Raw genomic sequence first — 23105 nt, 5'->3', positions numbered from 1 at the left:
ACTTGACAGTTTGCATTTACTAATGTTTACTGAAGCAATCCATCGCATTTAGTTGGAATCATTGAAGTAAAATTCTGGGAGAGAAGAGAAATAATAAAAGGAGTAGCAGGCATTTTTCAGAGGTTTAGGGTTATTTTCGCGACATTTTATGGGGAGTTCTGTCCAAGATTCGCGACAGTTTTAAAGGCATTTTTAGAAAATAACTTGACAGGCTGCTAAAGGTTAAGTAATATTACATACGATACACATCGTATCAAATAAATTTAAATAGTTTAAAATTATATTCGTGTGGCCCTATCACATTAAGTACTTAGATTGGTTTGATTATGGCAAAGCACTCTAGAAATATGCTTAAAGGAAGACATGCCTTCGTGGAGGAATTTTTACTAGAAACCAGCTCGTATCCACATTAAACTTGGAAAAAACCACGACAACTCCCATGCACTCAGTCCGTTCATCTAAAATCGAACCCGAGGCCCACCAGCGGCCGAGCGGTAACGTCGCTGAACACTGGTAGTTCGGTCCGAGGTTCGAATCCCGCGAACGGGCTGGCTGCATGGGTGTTTTCGTGGTTTTCCCCATGTGTAACGTGTATACGAGCCAGTTTCCCTTAAAAAGTCCTCCACGAAGGCATCCCTCCCTTAAGGAAGATAGCCCTCGAGTGCTTTGCCGTAATCTAATACACCACCACACCACTAAAATCGAACCCAGGTCAAACAGCCAGTGTTCAGTGATTTTGCCACTAGGCCACTTGTGAGCCCATTAACTATTTATAATGCGATCCTGTTGAATTGTTAATACTGTTCATACCAGAATCAAGATATCAATAATATGCGATGTACGTATAAGCATTAAGAGGGAATAACAAGCCCATAGAATACAGAAAGCAACATGTTAAAAGTTCACAATTCTGTTTTCTAAAATATTCAGTTGTATTGTTATACTTAAAGCTATCAGTTGTGGATAATTTAGTTACAATAACTTGGAAAGATACTAAAGCAATTTAAAGCTTTCTTCTTTCATATTATTTCATACAGCATTCATACTTTTCCAGGGGCTGGAACATATATGTCCAGCATGTTCACTATTTTAAATGCGTCTCAAGAACTTTCACTGAAGTCTCAAGAACGTTTCAGTAAGTTATGATCTAAAATTTACAGCCCACGGGAAAAGATTAAACTTAACACTATTACATAAAATATTCAATAGATAATTACTTTTATAAAATATTATATATATAACCTTATTATATTAAATATTGTTACGGTAAATGCCAATGACACAATATATAGAATACTGTGAACACATATAAAGACATGCATAAAACATGCGTTATGACCATAAATACCTAATACTTTTCTTTCATATGCATAACCTTATTACCAGGGGCGTAGCTAGAGGGGGGCAAGGGTGGCATCTGTCCCCGGGCGCAGAATCCAAGGGGCGCCAAACTGATGTTACGACATTTTAGAATTAAATGTTTTCCCTCCTTGGCAAGCAGTAGGGGGCGCGAAATCTTCAGTTGTCCCTGGGCGCTGAAAACCCTAGCTACGACTCTGCTTATTACTTAAATGCTGTTGCTTTATTGATTACAGCAAGAAACTATAATACATCTTTAAAAGCTAACGACTCGGGATTTTATACGATTTCCACTTTGGTCTACTATTAAATCATTCACATATGACAAGAAAAAGTGATGGGACTTCATCCGAACAAAAGCACCAAAGCAATAACTAAAATTTCTGGGTGAAACAAGTATTGCAGAAGTGATCCGACCGAAAAAGAACTCTAGAAACATAAATAAATTTACATGTCAGCAAATTAAATTCGAGACATTAGGGACAAGGTGGTACAGCTATAAATATGGGACAGAGAGTTAGGTAAAGAATAAATTGCCTTGTTTGAATTTCTTCTATTTCAGCATTTAAATATTACTATACTACATCTTTTCCAGTTCTTGTAAAATTCCTTTTTGCAGTTTGATGAAGCAAAAATGATTAACTTTAGGAGTACCTAAATCTTAAATTTCAAACTCTGCAACGAAGGTTTGAGATCTTTTGTGAAATAATAAATTACTGGGGGAGATTTTCCTAATTAAGACTTGTAAACAATACTTGATGGATTAAGGATTGCTTCTTACCAAATATTCCAAATATTCGAATTTTTATTTTTCCAATGAAAAGAAAAATAATCTCGAAAAGAAACGCAAAACGTTACGAGCGACTTGAGCAAACTTCAATAACGTCACAGCCGAACGAGTCTTCAGCTTTCGTTAGTTTACCCGAATGAGCTAGCCTGTTCATCTATAGGCTAGCCTTAATCTTACACAGCATCATGGCTGTATTTAGGGAAAGCTGAAAGGACTGCAAGGCCCTGAAACGGAAATTTCAGTCTATAAATAGAACACAGTTACATTAGTTTTAGATGAAAGTCATAGCCCCCCTTCCAAAATTAAATCCTCGCTACAGTACTGCTTGGGATTTTGGTCGTTCTCCTTCTTATCACATATATCTTACACTTGACACAATTTTGTATCAGAATGTAATATAACTTTTCGAAATTTCACCTATATATCTGATTTAGGTAAATATTGTTCACAATAGAAAAAATTTTATCAACTGTGCTGAATTTCATAGCTTTCTGAAAAGAATGAATTCTATAATATCGCAAAAAAATCTAGAAAATCACTCTCTCTTATTTCTGAAAAATTCTACGCTTACCAATCAGACATGCAGAAGGGGTTCCCGATACAAGCCTAAGCCAAGCAGAAAGGATACCTATCCCGTAGATACTCATCGGATACAGAAGTTTTCGTTTTCAGGGAAGTATTTAAATACAGCACAATTTTTTTTAACTCTCTGAATACTACAGATGTGAGTTCTAATAGAACAATCCAACTCAGTAGTTATTCTACATTCGTTATGATGATTTAGTGTTACAGATTTAAATAATAATTTATGATTGCCTATTAAAACATCTCTATAGTTTTTGTTAAAGATTAAACCTATTATTATTATCAAAACTACGCGACTGCTGAAATTGTTCAGAAAACGTTACTATCCTGTTCTAAACGGTACTTATTTTAAGGTTAGGCATAAAGAATATTCTAGATTAAGTTATTTCTGTCTGAATAAAACATAGCGGGTGTAAATTAATGCTAAACTTTTAATAAACAATGTAAAAAGGGAAGACCAAAATGTACTTTGAACTATGATACGATAATTAGATATTCTTGCAAACTGTGTTCCTCTGACCACTTTTACCTCAAACTTCAAGTTTTAATTTAATTTTTTTGAGCACAGTAATGTGACATTTTCTGGACGTCTTCCAAATAAACATTCTGTTACTCTGTTGAATGCATCATCCATAAAACGGTGCCGGAAGAATCTAAAAATAATCGCGCCGGTGTTAAAGTTGTTCCACAAAACACGTTTCTTGCAAAGCAATATCTGGCATTGCGCAGAGGTTTTTTAACTTCTCTGATATTACGCGCAGGGTTCTCTCTGTGCGCAGTGTATGTAGGATAATCGTTTCATGTTTGTTGTTTGTGTTTGTGTTACTTACTGTTTTTGTTGTAATGATTATCAGCATTTTTCAATTTCTCATCATGATCGCGTGAAGCCTCTTTGATGCAGTAGTCATTTCTTTCGTTTCCAAGTATGGAGGAATTATTATTCAGTAAACAGCTCGTACCTTCAATCATCTGTGGCCTTCTCTGTTTAATATCAGGTATGTGTTTTATTTGTGATTTTTAAATTCTTATAGCGTAAAGTAATTAAATAAATCATTGCATTGTTATGAATGAATTTTCACGTGCATTATGCTTGCAGTTCTATTTTTTGTGCATCTTTGAAAAGTAAAGTAATTTGTCATTTATACTTCATGTATCAGCTACTTGGATCGAAATTGATTTGTTTAATTTTTCTGTATATAAGCATTTTAATACAGTGTATGCCAGGGTATAGCCAGCTTTAAATATGGATTTTTTTTTTCGTTCAGTTTTTCTTTTTAATGCTGTTTCACATTTTGCAATTTTAATTCCGCAATTACCGTGGTTCGTCGATACTATGAACATGTATAGGCTTCTCGCGATCCATTGCAAAAAATTTTCAGAGGGAGTTTGCATCAGTGTCACTTAACACGCGAGTGCTATTATCTTTTAAAAATTTAAACCATTTATGAGAAATATTGAAACCATTTATGAAATATCAATGATATTCATGTGTTATGGTAATACATGCAGAGTATTGAATAAAGTAAATATTAGGAACCTGTAAATACCGATTTCAAATTAACTGTATAATTAAATATAAAGAAAGTATAGAGCCGAAATATAGAATTGCCGGCGACCCACGCCGTTAACAATTGAAGTTAGAATGCATTAACTTTTATTTTGTGGATTGTAAAGTAGTTGTTTATTCTAACTTTTGCCTCTGATGAATGTTATGTTATTATTTCGAATTATAAATATAATTTTAAATTCTAAAATATTTTTATAATATGTAGGTGTAATGATTCATAAAATGGTACTTTTATTATAAATTTTTCTAAATTTATAATTAAAAAAAGTGCTTTTTGTTGTGTATTTATAATTCATTTGAAATATATCTTTTAAGGTAGTTATTTTATTTACTTGAGTTTATATTTTAAAGCAGCTGTAATATTTGTGAAGTTTAGCATTTCACATTTTTAAAACTGAATTAGCCTGGTGAATAAAATTTGGCGTTTTCAAGCTTGACACTTCATTCTGAGATAATGCTTATAATATATTCATTTTACAAATACAAAGTCTTGCCAAATTTTTGCTTCTTTTAATTAATTTTATGATTATAAACTTTATATTAACCTTCTGTGTTGTGTTCTAAATTTTCTCTAATAATTGCTCAAGCTTTCCATTTTTTACTATGCATGCCTTGTTTTGCATAATAGAGTGTATCTACATAATATAGTTACCCTTCTCTAAGATGACCCACACTATGTTAGCCAGTTGTGGCGGTGTGGTTTTAGAGAAATCAATAATTAAGGCTTTGGGAGTTTTGCTAAGAAACATTTTGAAGTATATTTGTGATATGGCAGTTTATTAATACTGTTAATAAATTTATGAATTAATTACAAAACGAAATATATAATCTGATAAAAATAAATGATTACTTTACATGTCAATTTTTTTTAAAGTACTGTAAGTATGTAATATTTTAAAATACGAGAATACTCATTAAAATATTTGTCTACTGACATTTGCTGTTCTGATTTGAGACAGATCACTAGCACAGGCTACAAAAATGTAGAAATTCTAGAAATGTTTAATCCATTAGGAAAGTTATTATTCTGAAAGATGCGTATATATAAGAGGCTGAATATATGGGGCGGATGAAACTACTTCTGTATAGTTGAACTCTACCCCATTCATTGTAGGACACTGTGAGGAGGTTTATATCCTAAAGTGTATTTATCATTTATCAAATATAATGATATTAATCTTGTTCCAAGCCATGAAATAACTAATGCCATTTCACTGATGAAATTATATGATAATTTGCTCAATTTCATTTCAGAACATGAAAAAATGTATGATACAACAAAAAGTCAGATAGCAATTTGGTTAATCTTTGGATTATGGTAACTTGGTGATTTTTTCGTGAAAATTTGGCGACCAACTCTGCTACAGCAACCCTCTATTTTTTTTTCCTCGCCGCCATTTTGTCTTCACGAAGTAAAGGCATGTTTCTTTTCTTTTTATTTACTCAACACTTTTTCCAACAATCTGCTAGCCGAATTACACTTATGCTAGAAATTTTATGGAACAAAACTGCTTAATCATGACAAATATTAACTGCAAAATTGGGAAAAAGTGCAGAATCGCAAACTCCTTGCCGCGTTTTTCAAAATTGCACATACACAGTAACCATGTACACGTCGACTTATTTTTACTTAAAAAAAATCCCAGAATTACACAAAAATGGCATTGTGCACACTGTTGACTTTATCCATCTACACTGCTTTTTTCTCATAAATTAGAAAAATTTCACGAAAATGCAAGAAAATTTTGTGAATCTTTAAATTCGGTAAAAAGCACATATATGAAATTACCTGATCGTGAAAAAGTATATACCCTTTCCAAGGATGAACATTTCCACGTATAATATAAATAAAATATCCAAAAACTTTTACCTCTAAATTATCTATTATAAACGTCACCAACGAATTTATAACAAAATATTAAAAATGGTTACAAATACTTAGTGTCAAATATTTAAATTATTTCCATGCACGTTTACTTCCACTCAAACATATACCAAATTGCTACAAATATATAATTCACAAAATAACTATCATTTAATTAAAAATATAATTAAACCATGTACACGTCGACTTATTTTTACTTAAAAAAACATCCCAGAATTGCACAAAAATGGCATTGCACACACTCTTCACTATATCCATGTACACTGCTTTTTTCTCATAAATTAGAAAAATTTCACGAAAATGCATGAAAATTTTGTGAATCTTTAAATTTGGTAAAAAGGACATATATGAAATTACCTGATCACGAAAAAGTATATACCCTTTCCAAGGATTAATATTAGCATGTATAAAATAAATAAAATATCCAAAAACTTTTCCCTCTAAATTATCTATTATAAACCTCACCTGCCAATTTATAATGCAAACATTAAAAATGGTTCCAATTACTTAGTGGCAAATACTTAAATTCTTTCCATGCACATTTACTTCTACTCAAACGTATTCCAAAATACTACAAACATGTAACTCTCAAAATCACGATCATTAAATTAAAATATAATTAAATTAAAAAAACTACTTAAAATATAAATAAGCACATGCATTAAATTAATAAAAATTAGCTTACAATCCTAATTACTTTAAACTAAATCATTGCTAATAACAATTTTCCAATAATACCATATTAATTTATTTACTGCTTACATTTAGAACAATGCATAAAAATAATATCCTCAGATAATTAAAAATACTAACTTACCTAATCTTCTACAGAATCTTGAGTGCATGATGGATCACAAAATGTCCATTTTCACCAGATTTCTTGCACCGCCATTCAAACTTATCTGTAATATCCTTCCTTTCACACAATCTCATTTCATTCTCACATGTTGGACATTCATACTTATCCGCAATTAAGCAATTCTTTTCAATTACACATAAACGCAATAAAAATTTCAGATTTACTTTATATAGGGCCATGGGATCCAAATATTAAACAACACTGTTTCACAGAACATAGAATGAAACTAACGCTATAAAGTACGGCAGATATTTTTACAAATTTACCCCCTTTTTCAATTAAAGAACAGGGATTCGTCCATTAATGTCACATGACATATGTCATGATCCCTCATTTCCCTCACACAAAATAATGCGTAATCGGAACTGAGTACTTCTCACATTATTCCCAAAGTCCTAGGTAGTAACCTTTATCGCCTGCAAAATGTCGCCAAACTACCTGTTACCATATTGTAAGCAGTGGGCTGAATTATTCAGGTTGAAAGAAAATGGAAAACAAAGATATTCAGCATTAATGAAGTTGATGAAAACTGTCTTTTGCTTCCACAAACACATTGTTGAAAATGAATTTAATTACACTGTTTGACATTGAAAATGCAACACAAAGAATGAGTGGTCAGAAAGTGATGAAATTTGGAAAAAAGAGACAGCAAGCTGTAATAAATGATCTTTATTTCAAAATGATAGTCAGGACACAGAGCGAGAACGGTGTCGGCTCAGTAGGATGTAGGACCACCGTGGACAGCGATGCACGAAGAAAGTCTAGGCATAGAGTCAATAAGAGTGCGGATGGTGTCTTGAGGGATGGCTCTCCATTCCCTTTCAACATATGCCACAGTTCGTCTTCTGAACGAGGCAGGAGAGTCTGCAAATGGCGTGCAATCACATACATCCCACACATGTTCGATTGGTGACAGGTCAGGAGAGTACGGTGGCCAGGGAAGCATCTGTATACCTTGCAGAACACGTTAGCAGATGCGAGCAATGTGTGGTTGGGCATTATCCTGCTGAAAAATTGCATTAGGCAGCCCCTGTAGGTAGGGGATTGCCACCGGCCGCAGTACATTATTCAAGTATTGTTGGGCAGTCATAGTGCCCTGAATATGAACTAGAGGTGACCTGGAATTGTAGGCAATAGCTCCCCAAACCATTATGCCACATTGTTGCACGGTGGGGCGTTCCACAGTTACTGCTGGATTAGATCTGTTTCCATGTCGACGACACACACATATGCAGCGACTATCACTGGATAAACAGAAGCGTGACTCATCTGAAAACACAACATTTTGCCATTCTGTCATCCACATGGCTCCAGTCTGGCACTATTCTAAACGTTGGCATCTATGCTGTAAGGTCAATGGCAGTCTTCTTTACGTACGCTGTGCGTGCAGGCCACGTTCAACCAATCGATGGGAAATGATTCTGGTCGACACGGGAACATCAACTGTATCTTGCACATGCTGCAGAATCGTGGTACAAGTGACTTTCGGGACCGCCACAGCTTGTCGGCGGATGCGTCGATCCACACGGGCTGACATCACTCTGGCTGCACCTGCACCCCTCCTTCTTCCCACATTTCCTTGTTCCAATCATGTTCGCCATAGCTGATGCACCGTGCTTGTATCCTTGTAGGTATCAGCTGCAATTTGACGTAAGGACCAACCTGCCCTTGTTAGTCTGATCACCATACCCCTCGTAAGATCGTCTATCTGCTGGAAGCGCCTTCGTTGACGGCAGCCTGGCGTTCTCTACTATTACACGTATCCTCCGGGACAAAATCCAGCTTTCTTTGATAATTCGTCTAGCAGAAATAATGACACGAATATTGCCCATTCTGCACGTTCCTTCCATTATATCCTACTTCACGTGTGTCGGAGAGCTGCGCATTTCACATCATTCGCATAACTCAGTGACGTGCGTCTACTCTAAAATTTGCATAAATTTTTTACCACTCCTTTTTTGTGTTGCATTTTCAATGTCGAGCAGTGTATATGGATGGTATTATAACAATGTAGAACATCCTTGAATACTGATAACCACTACATGTTAGCAGTTCCTCATCTCCGACAACTGATTCAGATTCTGATCTAGTACTTGAAAGTTACATGAAAGTCTACTTTAAAATAGCTTGCTGATTATGTTGAACTTTTAACATTATTTAAGAAATGCATAAAAATATAAATGGAGCAATCAGAACTTAATCCTGTCTCCTCAAAAGCAAGTTTACTTTAACATTTATTTTTTTAAATATTCCAAAACCAAAGGGCTAAGTAACTTTAAAATGATGTTATCAAACATAAATTAGCATTTAATAAATTAAAAAGTATGATGTATTTTCTTTCACTAATGAAAATGTTTGAAAATATATATATATATAATTTACATCGATTTTTTGAATTACTTAAAATTATGTTAGATTTTTACTCCATAGTAATTTTCAGGATGGAGCAGCAATTGCTCGTGCCAGTTATTACATCAGAAACAATCATTTCTGGACTGATTTATTATATAATATCAGACATGAAGGGAAATTATTAGTGTAACAATATAGAAATATGATAAATCATATAAAGGAAGCTGGTTCTTAACATATATATGTATATATTGTCTATTAATTTTTTTAAAGGTATTTACTGTCTGTAGCTTATTCATGATATATGTTCTTTATTTTATTAAAGGGGCATTCATAAAAATTTATATATAAAAGCTGTAATATAAATTCTCATCAGAACTGTTTTATTACTTTATTTTATATTGTGTTATCAACTAGGTCAGATTGAAAGTATCAGAAATTAAAATTTTATTAGAATATATCAAAATTAAAATCTGTAATTATATATTTTAGTAAAAATATATTTATTAGTACCCCTTGGCGATTTTTGGCGGTGCATGGATACCAAGTTTGTGCAATTCTTTGACTTGTTATTTTGTTTTGTAGCGGTGATTTTTACGGTAAAAATCACCGCTACACAAACCCAGAATAATAAGACAAAGAATTGCACGAACTCAGTATCCGTGTACACGTCGACCTATTTTCACTTAAAAAAACATCAGAGAATTGGACAAACTAGGCATTGCACACTCCCTTGACTTTGTCCATGTACACATCGAACTATATTCACTTAAAAAGTCAAAGAAGCAACCAACAAAATATATATAAACTCAGTAAACTACATTTTAAAGCAAACATTGAAATAACATAAAAAAGGAAGTTCATCTGTGCACTACACAAACGAAATATCCACTTACCTTATTTACGAATTAGCATTTCTTCAGTCAAACAGTGTTCCTTAACAGCATCCAAAAACTTCCTAAAATTATTTGAACTAGAATCTGTATAATGGCATCGCCACATAAATTCACAAAATAAGAGTAAAAAACCCCTCTGATGCGCCGTTATCGTTCGCCGTTTGCCCATACGGCATTTCCTTTCTACACGCAGGACATTTAATAATGGCTACTAAGTAAACCTTCATTATCAGTCAAGTAATGCTCTTTTCCTCTTTCTTTCCAAATCATACAGAAACATCAAATTAATCTTACTACATTCAGCCATTTTACAGTCTAAACCACAAAACAAGCAATATACTCCCTAACCAACACACCACCACCAAGCTCTTACAAATTTACAGCAATCATGCAACCGATTACATCATAATATGATTTCCATAACATTCAACTACTCAGGCTACCATAAATGAAACACCAACTTAATGATAAATGAAACATCAACTTGGCAATAAATGAAACAACAACTTCATGTTAATACAAGGGGCACTCTTCTGTCTACTCTAACCTATATTTTCAATGAAATGAAATTATAATATAGCTTCTGTATGAAAATGTTGTTCATTGTACGTATCCTGTGTGTTCAAAAAATCACAAATCACAATAGATCATGTGCTAGAAGAGCACTTACAGTTTTTTGTAATTTGTGTACTGTTATTATATTCATTTTCGGTACTTTTCCGTTTCGCTTGCGCAAATCTCGCCAAGCAGACTTTATTGGCGACAACATAGAGCATACATATACAAAATGTTTACAAATGTTGGTTCTAAGAATTTTTTATTTTGAGGGCATAAATATTTTAATATCGTTTAAATTTTATAAAAAGTCAATAAATAAAGACAATAAATTTGTAAAAAGTCATTAATTTAAGAATTTACTATGCTTTCTTTGGTACAACATCCTGATTCACGTGACCCCAAGTGATCTCATCTCACGTAAACTACGCTACACAAATCTAATTCTCTCGCTAATTATCTACACTAATTTCAAGCTAAATCTAAATTTGAAATACAAGTTTAAATGCAAGAATTATTTCAATTTGTACGAATAGCTTACTCAGAAATTATGTAAAACCGCAGTGCTTTACTTCGCTAGTGTATTCTCATTAGAATTGATGAAATTAACCCTTGATTTTGCCTTTTGTATAGTTGCACCTTTAGGTGAGCGGTTTGATTGCATCCTAATTGACTTAATTACCGTGAATAGTCTTAGGGCATAAAATTTAGCTATCTTGTAAAAATTCTATGTAATTGTATGCCAGTATTGAAAAAAAATCAATCTGATAAGAAATGGCTGTGATTTGTTTTTAAAATGAGGCATAAAATGTTACCAGCAAAGATATTCTTTTTGGCATCAGTTGTACCATTATTGGCGACTTTATTGCCTGCGCCAGCAAAATGGAAAAGTACCCAAAATTCATAGCTGTATAATAAATTAATTAGCTCTTACAAACTAATTTATACAGCTAATTAATTTCTTTTTATTTATATATGAGCTGAAATATGTACATTTACTGTAGAAAGAAAAATCTCGGTTATATCTTTATTTTAAAATAAAATACATGTTGTTCAATCTTTTGCAAAAATTGCTTCATTTTTCCTGTCGAGATGTTCCATGTATCCTTAAAACTCTTTCGTACCCCCATCTGCAGTTAACTTTTTAATCGTTTAGTGACAATGAATTCGTCTTAATAATTCATCCATCTTAAAGGTTAAAGTGCAAGCATGTAAGAGGAAAAAATAAGGAGAAAATGCTACTTAGCGAGATATACTATTGGGAGTGCTTTAGAAATAAAAAATATGGTATAGGTAATTTCTGGGAGCATTGTATAGAATAGTTATTAGAGATAGAAAAACTGAGATAAAGTAATTTCCATAATAAAGCACTTTTTGTTTAAGGGGGGAATTTAAGCATACAGTCAAAAGTCTTTAATCCAGACTCGTCGAGACTTCGGCGATTCCAGATTATCGATTTTTCCGGATTATAGATCATCAGTTTAAATCTGGTAAGATGGCTAGTGCATTCTCATTAGATTGGCCTTAGGGCATAAAACTGAACTATCTGGTAAAAATTCTATGTAATTGTATGCCAGTATTGAAACAATCAGTGTGATACGAAATGGCTGCGACTTGTTTTGAAAATGAGGTGTAAAAGGTTACCAGCGAGGATATTCCGTTTGGCATCAGTTGTACCATTATTGTCGACTTTATCACCTGCGCCGGCAAAACGGAAAAGTACCACATTTTCTTATTAATTTGTTAGATTTATTATAATATGGATAAAATTTACAAAGTTTTTTATTGTTTTTCAGCTGTTTCCAGCATTGATTTCACTACTAGTACAACGTACGTTCAGAAGGGTGGAAAGTTCATCCTCGCATGCAGAGTTGCAGGAATTGGTATACATCTTTGGTATAAAGATGGAAAGCCGGTAGTGCCAAACTCTGTCAATAAATTTCATCTGGAACAAGACTCTCTCACATATTCCCCGGAGGAATTAGATTTTTTCACAACTATGCGTCTTATAGTTGAAGACGCAGATTCTATTCATACGGGTGAATATAAATGTAACAGTAATGGTGTATATCATCAAAACGTCATTGTTGTTACTGGTAAGAAATATCTATAAAAATAGATGAAAAAATATTCCTTACAGTGTTACATAATCATTGAGTATTCTTTCTGTATACTTCTTTTCTGTGATTAAAAATTTTTAGAATATATGATGTGTTGTGTTATTATTCCAGAATGTTCATCGTATAACTTTGCTGATAAATTATTTTTGTGTGATACTATCTGAAAATTTTATATTTTAAGTGTTATTTTCAATGTATAGATATGAAAAGTAATACTAACGTGTATAAGATGTTTATGGGTTTTAGGCTTTTTACATTTCCAGTTAAAAGATGCATTTATTTTAAGCATACTTGTTAATTACTATTTTTTTTTAATGTAGCTGCATCTAACAATATGCAGTTCTGTTCCCCACCTCCAAATATTGTGGTGTCTTCTTTCTGTATTTCTTAAACAACATTTAAATTTGTGAAAGTTTATAGTTTTATCTCTCAAATATCATTTTTTATTATCATCGCATTTTATCATATTTAAACAAATGCTCAGAATTGCTTTTTATTATTACATAATCTAAATTTTAAAAATTTATTTCATCCATATATATAAACTTATATAGCTGTAGAGCAGTGGTATTCAAATTTTATGTAGTGCGAGCCCATAAAAATGCAGTCAACTCCCAAAAAACAGTCTTCCATTCATAGCATTGACCTTTAATTATGTTCCATCAAATTCAGAATTTTTTTTTTTTTTTTTTTTTTTAATATTTTTTTTATTTATCCACCTTGTTTGAATACCGCTTCTCTAGAGCATTGTTAAGTATGCATTATATTTTGAACTTTTCCGTTTCTCAAAAATCTGCACCTTTCTCATAGCATCTATGGTTGAATAGAAGTTCTTTCATATTTCTGTTCTATTTCATCAATCCATGCTGGACAACTGTAATTGCCATGTGTGTGTATTGTGCATTTATTAGTGCTGATCAGTGGTTATATTAACCTTCCATCATTTTTCCAGCACACAATTAACTTCCTCTCTGTGAACACTTTATCAGTGGGATGTAAGAAACAGCAGGAACTTTTTTGGTTACCTCGTAGCTATGATTTCATTTAAATTGTATTTAATGATCTCAAAATCTGTATGAAAATGAGTTGTTTCACATTTTACTATTATTTATTTGTTTATTTATTTATTTATTGAAGAAAATATGATAGAACCAAACGAAGATGAACCAGGCATGGGCAAGTTACTGATTCCTGGAGAGCCATTAGTTTTACAGTGTAATACGTCTGAATGTCCTCATTGTACAGTAGTATGGTAAGTTCATGCTTATTGTTACTTACAAAAATACTATATTTTTACTTATTATTTTATTGGTTTGTTGTTTATATACTATGTTTGCAATTAGAGTAACATTTAATGAAGGTAATCTTCGTTAAATTATAACCTTTCCATCCAAAACCATAATCTGCTTAGAGCATTTTAAAACTACTAGTTTTATTTAAGGAGCTATTGATACAGTCAAAAGTCGTTAATCCGGACTCGTCCGGACTTCGGCGATTCCGGATTATCGATTTTTCCGGATTATAGATCATCAGTTTAAATCTCGTAAGATGGCATGCAGAAATTCTAAAATTAAAAATATGAAACTGTAATTTATGAAATAAAGAACAATTATGATCTAAAGGGTATCAAAATTTGCAAAAAGAAAAAGCTTAATATTTATTTGTTTACTTTATTAAACATTTCTTTCAATGTAAGTTGTTAAAGTTTTGCTTCGTTTCATGTGATAATACTTTCTCTTTAATTCTATTAAACAGACATAATTTCTTGTTCAGTTACAAAGTTCCGCCGTTCAAGTCCTATAATTGCTGTGTCAAGAACACCGACTAATTTGTCAATCGAAATTTTTTCGTTTTCAATAACCTCTGTTACTTTTCTTCACTATCGGAAGCGAATTATAATGACGAGGAACTTGTTTTAAATCATATCAAAGACGGAGCATATCCAGATGAAATACTACATTTGGTAAGGAGTTATAAGCCAAATAAAAACATCTGCGCTGAAGATAAGGATAGTGCTGACAAATCAACTTCCAATTCATTACGCGTCGGCCGCAGCGTTCCCCCCGCCCAGCAGCAGTGTGAAATTGATAAACAGATTTCGGATTTCAAAACAGACTTTCGCTTTAGATCCTTTACATATTAACAAATATATATCGGAAATTCTATTTGATATAATCGAAAGTTTAAGCTTACTTTTATAAAATTGCTCTTACAGTCTGCAAAAAATAATAAGCCGGATCCAATTCGAAAATTAAGGAACAACGCAATCATCAACATTAACTGAAATAGAGGTCCGGATTATATATCATTCCGAATTATGGGTGTCCGAATTAACGACTTTTGACTGTAGTAGATATATTTCTTTCATTTGAAGAGAGATCAGTTTCACATTGCTAAAAAATGAGGTGCATCTAAAAGTTGAATGCTTTTTAGTGTTGCAGAGTTTTTTTAATTTCTGTATTCTGAAGTAATTTTTTCAAGTTATATAAATAAATAAGAATACATTTATTGTTAATAACTGAAAATTTGTTATTTAAAAGTTTGATGGATTTATTTTATCCATCCCCCCCCCAAGTGTCTTCTGTTTCTGTCTTTGGTACTGAAATATCAATGGTGTTCATGCGATGCGTGCGTTGTTATACAACAACTCCAAATTAACTAGATGTGGACTGTACTAATTAATATTTTATTCTAAAACCTTAATCACATGCATGCCATCTTTCAAGCGATGACTACTACTAACAACAACAGCAATAAAAACTGAGCGAGCATTTACAGGGTTGCTGTAATGAACATTTGTGCCGTGGAAAACGCCAAGAAGGGAAAAAATGACGTAATCTTAAAGCGAAATAGTCCTAATGACTGAACATACCCCCCCCGGCATGGAAGGGTTACTTCAATAATTTCGTGCCATACTACTCATAATAACATACAAAATGGTACAATTACAACCTTATACAATAACGCAATATGAATAACATCTCAATTCAATACAATAATATTCAATTTTCAATACAAAATTTTATACACAATACAAGTTACAATACAAGCTTTATAATAATAAGTTAACACTTAACTAACTTAGGAAGCTTCTTCCTGGGGTTGCAATTTTTGTAATTCCACGCTTAATAATGCCTTTATAATATGTATTAATAATGCCGCTTAATACGTTTAATAATGCCTAAATAATACAGTCAAAAGTCGTTAATTCGGACACTCATAATCCGGACCTCAAAGCTACAAACTTTCTGCGCATGCGTCGCGTTGACACGTGCGCGTAAGACCTTTACGGCTGCGAATATGCTTGTGCGCGTGTGCAAAATACGTTTACGGGTGCGCGTTTAATGTATAGCGGATGGCATAAGCTAAGCTAAAATTATCTAATTATCTATTTCAGTTAATGTTGCAGATTGCGTTGTTCCTTAATCTTCGAATTGGATCCAGCTTATTATTTTTTGCAGACTGTTAGAGCAATTTTATAAAAGTAGGCTTGAACTTTCGATTATGTCAAATAGAATTTCTGATATATATTTATTAATATGTAAAGGATCTACAAAGCGAAAGTATGTTTCAAAGTTCATTAAACACAAAGTGGAATTGCTGCAAAAAATGGATAAAGGCATATCCTTTGTTTATCTAAACTTTAACATTTGTTTATCTAAACTTTGTTTATCTTTAACGCCGCTTGAATTAGAAGCACTATCCTTATCTTCAGGGCAAATGTTTTTATTTTATTTGGCTTATAATTCCTTACTAAATGTAGTATTTCATCTCGATGTACTCAGTCTTTGATATGATTTAAATCAAATTCCTTGTCATTATAATTCGCTTCCGATAGCGAAGAAAGTGACAGAGGTTATTGAAAGCGAAAAACTTTCGATTGACAAATTAGTCGGTAGACACAGCAATTATAGGACTTGAACAACAGAACTTTGTAACTTAACAAGAAATTATGTCTGTTTATATAATAAAAGAGAATGTATTATCACATAAAAAACGAAACAACTTACATTGAAAGAAATGTTTAATAAAGTAAACAAATAAATATTAAGCTTTTTTTTTTTTTTTTTTTTTTTTTTTTGTGTGTGTGTAAACTTTGATACCCTTTAGATCATAATTGTTCTTTATTTCATAAATTACGGTTTCATATTTTTAATTTTATAATTTCTGCATGCCATCTTACCAGATTTAAACTGATGATCTATAATCCGGAAAAATCGATAATCCGGAATCGCCGAAGTCCCGACGAGTCCGGATTAACGACTTTTGACTGTATGTATTTCTACTACTCTAACCTTACCATCCACTCCAGGAAAAAGTCTTGTAATGCGCCCCAACACCCATCCTCCTTAACTAGTACTAGCATACCGATTTTAATATTCGTTTGTTCTACTTTCCATTTTGAATGCTGTTGTAGTGTGTTTAAATAGTCCCTATGCCAACGATTCCATATCAATTGGACAAATCTGGTAGTTCATTTTTATCTTGAGAGTCTGTTTTCAGGTATATCAATTAATTCGGGTTCTACTATAGCATTCAAGGGTCTTCCAATGAGAAAATGGCCTGGTGTTAAGGCCTCTAAATCATTTACATCTGAAGATAAGGGAGTAATAGGGCGAGAATTTAAAACAGACTTTATCTGAGTTACTACAGTTAATAACTCCTCGAAAGTCAGCCTTGCATTACCTACAATCCGCTTTAAGTGATATTTCACGGATTTTATTCCATATTCCCATAGTCCAGCAAAATTAGGTGTCCGTGGGAGAATAAATTTCCAAACGAGTCCTTCACCTAAATAATCTGCTAATTTTTTGATTTCTAATTAAATTGTTAATTCTTTGAAATTCGGCATTTGCGCCAACGAAGTTTTTTGCTTTGTCTGAGAAAATGATTGAGCATTTTCCGCGCCTAGCAATAAATCTCTTTAAGATGGCGATAAATGCGTCAGTGGTGAGGTCACTCACTAGTTCGAGATGCACAGCCTTTGTTATAAGGCAAATGAAAAGAGCTAAGTATACCTTATGAAGAGTTCCTTTCCTCTGCCCCTTGTTCCTAATAAAAAATGGGCCACAAAAATCGGTGCCTACATGGTTAAAGGGTGAGCTTGGATTTACGTGCTCTGCAGGTAGTGACCCCATAATTTGTTTGATAGTGACTGGTTTATTTTTACTACAAAATATACATTCATGGGTAATCTTTCTAGTTAAATTCCTACCTTGAAATGGCCAAAATTTCTGTCTCATAAAACACAATAATGCTTGCAAACCTACGTGTAAATATTTCCGATGATAATGCTCAGCAATCAGCTTAGTTAGTTTGCATTTAGCAGGCAAAATTATTTGATTTTTATGTAAAAACCTTACATTGGCCCCTCGTCTCATTACATTATTTGCATCTAAAAGAGGGGTTCAAAGAAAGTAAATTACTTTTATTATTAATGGGTTTACCTTGTGCGAGAAAGTTGTAATCTAAATAAAAATTACATTTTTGAACCTTTCTTACTAGAAAGGATTCTGACTCATTTAACTTTTTTCAACTTACCCCTCCTGTTCTTCTCTGTGCTCCTTTCTGTTTTGCGCACCTAGAGTTCCAAATGAACCTGAAAATATAACTAATAATACGTAATAATTTTAATTGTTAGTGATATCTAGGACATTATCAATAAATTTTGAAGGCAAAGTGCATAAGCAAGCAATGTCAGTTCTTTTTCTCGGTTCATTAGAAAATGTCTCTGTTTTTTCTAATTGTTCAAAGTCAATGTTCTTGCTAGGTATAACACCTTCCCTCAAGAATGGAAGGACCTTTCCACCAGAGATCAGCATCATGCAGCTTGTCAAAATTCAGTCCTCTGGAAATAAGGTCTGCTGGCTTCTCCTCTGAATGCACATAATTCCACTGGCATGTCTGTGTTAGCTCTTGGATCTGCAACACTCAGTTAGCAACAAAAGTTTTTAGTACATGCGGGGGATTCTGAAGCCACGCTAACACTATGGTCACACCACAGACATATTTTACCGATGTCCAATTTCAATAAAGGCACCACCTTTGTAACAAGCTGTGCTAGCAGTACAGCTGCGCAGAGTTCCAGTCATGGTACTGTCAACGGTTTTAGTGGAGCTACTCTGGACTTGCTGCAAAGCAATGTGAAGATAAATTATTGTCACTTCTACAGCGTAAATAAATGGCTGCTCCATATGCATGTTCTGATGCACCTGAAAGTCCATGAATTTGTATCTCAGAAAAACTGTCCTGTAAAACATATCTACTCACTTGCAAATTGTTGATAGATTGCATGGAATCAATAAAAAGTTACCACTCCTTAATTACCTTTTCGGGTAGTGGATCGTTCCAATCAAGCTTCAATAGCCAAAGTCTTTGGATGAAGATTTTTGCTTTTGTTATCCCTGGACCAAGCAGTTCTAATGGATCATAAACGTGAGCAATGTCAAACAACACTGTTCTCTTTGTGTAAGTAGCTGGTTTTTTTATCATTGATTTGTACAAAAAACAATCTACCTTTGGATTCCATAATAATCCTAAAGTTTTGATGCTCTGATCGTCATCGAAATAACTGAAAGAATATTCCTCTTGTCCATATGGAAACTGCAAAAGATCAGGCTGATTAGCACACCATCTGTGCAAACGCATTCCTTCATGTAATAATAGGTTAATCAATTGCGACTGTAATTCTTTAGCCTCTATTAGAATATGGGCTCCTGTGAGTACGTCATTGATGTAAAAATCCCTTTGTACTATTTGCGCTGCTAACGAAAAAGTGTTTCTCTCGTCCTCTGCTAATTGGTTAAGTGTGTGTGTTGCTAGATATGGTGCGTTGGAAGTACTGTAAGTTATAGTCTTCAGTCTATAGACCTTAACTGGTTCTTCTTCAGCACTCTTTCATAAGATACGTAATAAATCTCTTTGATGTTCCTTAATCAAAAATCTGACGATAAATTTTTACATTGTCTGCTGTGAAGGCAATTTTATGTGTTCGAAATGTGCAAATAATATCAAATAGTTTGTCTTGAACTAACCCTCCATTCAGTAGAAATCGTTTAACAAAATTCCTGTAGTTGTAGAAGCAGTGGCATCGAACACGACCCTAAGTTTGTTAGGTTTATCGGGTCTGAAAACCCCATGATGAGGAAGATAATATGAGAAACTAGAGCTATCCCCTTCATCAATTTCTTCAGAATGGCCTAATTTATTATATTCCTTTAAGAAATCTTCTTACAAGGATTTCATTGCGGGATTGCGAGTGAAGAGTTTAAGTAGGTGATTCAGTCTTTTGCTAGTGTTTTCTCTCGATTCGCCTAAAAGGCTAAGCCCTTCTTCCTTAATTGGCATTTCCACTGCATATCTGCCATCATCGTGCCTCCTGTGTGTACGAAGAAAGTGCTGTTCACAAAATTCCTCTTCCTGACTCTTCACTTTTTTTCCTTCATTAATACCTTCAAACCCCCAAAACCTTCTCATATTGTCAGATAAATGATCCACAGTTTCAACAAACCCACAATAATTATCAACATTGCATTGCTGCGGCATGCGTACTGACCCGCTAATAATGTATCCAAAAACTGACTGATGGAGAATCAGGTCTTGCATATTTATTCTATTTGTTCCCAGTAAATCAAAAAATATTTTATTACATAATAAAACATGTATTGGACCAGGTTTATAAAACTCTGGATCAGCTAAACCAATGAGTTGCAACTGCTTAACATCAGGAATGTTTAGATATCTAAGAGGCGTTAAGCGAGTTATTTTTGGAACAACAAAAAATTGTAAGGTGCAAATAAAATCTCTAGTAGCGTTAGCGATGGTTGCTATAGCGTTTTCCTTAACACCCATAACTGTACTATTGCTACCTGAAATAGAAACGTTTATTTTTCTTTTCTTCAAATTCAATAACTTAGCACATTCTTTAGTAATGAAATTATTTTGAGAACCGGAATCAAGGACAGCTCTCAGCGAAATAAATTTTCCATCATCACCTTTAACGAAAATAATTTCAGTTGAAAGTAGAACTTGTTTATTGAAAGAACTGAAAATATTCAGTACCGTTATTGGACTTTGCTTGGTTGGTTTCATTAGTGTCACTAACCTTTTGGCTGCTTGCCAATGGAGTAAATGTATATCAGCATTTGGAGAAAGATTACTGCTAAAATTTATTAGTCTTGTTTGTGTTTCTATTCGATGTGCCATTTGCTGTATTGAAATTTTCTTCACTTCGATCAAAATGTAAGAGTGAATTGTGAAATTTCTGACATTTTCTGCATGTATTAGAACTTTTACATTCCTTGATTATGTGGACCAAAGATAAACAATTGAAACACAGTTTTTTTGTCTTTACAAATTCAAATCGTTTCTTTACTGTTAAATTTAAGAATTGTGCATATTTCAACAATAAATTATCACCTTTACAATAAGGACAATTTTTTGAATTTTCCGAAAGTGATGTAAGAGCTTTGGTATTAAATGAACGTTTCGATTCCCCATGCGGAGGTTTGTAATGTGATAGAGTGCGAGCGTATTTCTTCAAAAAGCATGCCAGTTGTTTAACTGCTCCTATTTTTTTTTTTTTTTTTTTAAGTGATCTTTCCCACCAACACCAAGTATTTCTATCCAACTTTTCAACTAATAAATAAAAAATTAACGTGTCTGAAAATTCTTCCACCTTTTGCTCTAATGCTTCTAAAGATCATAAACATTCATGCATCTTATCGATAAATTTTAAAAGCGATGAAGTAGAATCACTCATTTGAAATATAGAAATTAATTTCTTTATGATAGAATTGATCAAATCTTTTTTGTTGCAATAGCGCTCAACCAACAGATTCCATGCTATGTCGTAATTCGAATCTGAAATTGGAATGGTCTGAATAATATTTAAAGCGTCTGCCTTGCACGAACTCTTTAAATATTGAAATTTTTATGCACAGCTGTGGAAAATAAATCCTCAAATTCAGTCCATTCTTCAATTTTCCCACTGAATATAGGAAAAGACAATTTAGGCAGTTTTATATCCGAAACAATTATGTCTTGACTCGAACCGTTTTCATTTGAGCAACTATTCCTTTGAGAACTGATCTCAGAAAGTTTTCTTTTAATTTTCAAATGAATTTCATCGAGATTATCTACTACATTTTCCTTTTCCTTAATGAATTTGTTGATGTCCTTTTCCTCACAATTTACAAATAAAGAATCGAAAATGTTACTTAATTCCTTTTTAAATTCTAATATTTTTGATTCATATAACTCCAATAAGGAAATATCTGTTTCATCCACTGTAGAATTTACCTTATTTTCAAGCTTTCTGATAATGCATTTTAAGCTCTTTTTGTTAGCTTTAATCGCTTTCAATTCACTTACCATGATTGAAGATTTATTAATTTATCACTTACTGTGATTGAAGATTTCTCGACAGCAACACCGGAAATGAACGATGACACATAACATAACATTAGTGGCGCTTCCGTCTTATGAAAAGAAGGAAAAGAACTTAGGCAATGTTGCTCATTGGTCTTCCGCCATTTGATCATTTACATCAAAGGTTTTAAATGGTAACTCCCTGAAAGGTAAATAATAAATAAATAGATAAGATCCCAAACTGACACCAAATATTTAGTATTAGCAAAAGATCCCATCTCAGGGTGTCCAATTCAGGGTGTCTGTTAAATCGTTAAAACTTCCCAATTGGATGAAGAGCCGATTCAATCCCTCCCAAACCACCAAACGCAAACTCTTGTCCAAACAAGGGTGTGATGGTGAGTTTAAAATAAAAAATAAATAAATAAAAATTAATTAATTAAGGAGGGCAGAGCCAAATGGCCAGGTGGTGTATATTCACCTTACCTGTAGGTGTTTAGTATACATCAGAAACCCTATTATGCCAGAGAGCCCTTTGTATAGAAGAGCCTGATCAAAGCTAATGTAGGGAAACCCAAGAAATTTGTTTCTAGGGACAGAAAGCACCGGACATCGTCCCAGGAAGTGAAAAGGTGTTTCCTCTTCTTCTCCACAAGCTGGGCAGACAGGAGATTTCGACAAGACCACATTTGTGGAGATGCTTGGCCAGATAAGCAAGTCTGGTAACAATTTGAATTACCTGGCGTAAGTTAGTTTTACTGAGGTATA

The 23105-nt window shown here is 33.3% G+C and overlaps 2 protein-coding genes across 2 annotated transcripts in view; both read left to right on the top strand.

The window, feature by feature from the left end:
• Window positions 1–23105, top strand: part of LOC118193285 (neuroplastin-like) — a 155264-nt gene that overhangs the window by 99484 nt on the left and 32675 nt on the right. Inside the window, exon 7 of the mRNA XM_085819499.1 lies at window positions 14106–14220. Within this exon, the coding sequence (XP_085675625.1) occupies window positions 14106–14220 (115 nt within the window). The remainder of the gene's footprint in view (window positions 1–14105; window positions 14221–23105) is intronic.
• Window positions 3459–13055, top strand: LOC146996962 (uncharacterized). The gene is made up of 2 exons (XM_085819500.1): window positions 3459–3729; window positions 12645–13055. Exons 1-2 carry the CDS (start codon window positions 3660–3662, stop codon window positions 12959–12961), a joined length of 387 nt encoding a protein of 128 aa, XP_085675626.1. The 5' UTR covers window positions 3459–3659; the 3' UTR covers window positions 12962–13055.

This window comes from Stegodyphus dumicola, chromosome 6 (genome assembly GCF_044657685.1).
Source record: "Stegodyphus dumicola isolate Sdum_Otavi_A_Nest chromosome 6, ASM4465768v1".
NCBI classification, from domain to species: domain Eukaryota; kingdom Metazoa; phylum Arthropoda; class Arachnida; order Araneae; family Eresidae; genus Stegodyphus; species Stegodyphus dumicola.
The sequence above is the reverse complement of the archived record's forward strand: the minus strand, read 5'-3'. Positions and strand labels throughout refer to the sequence as shown.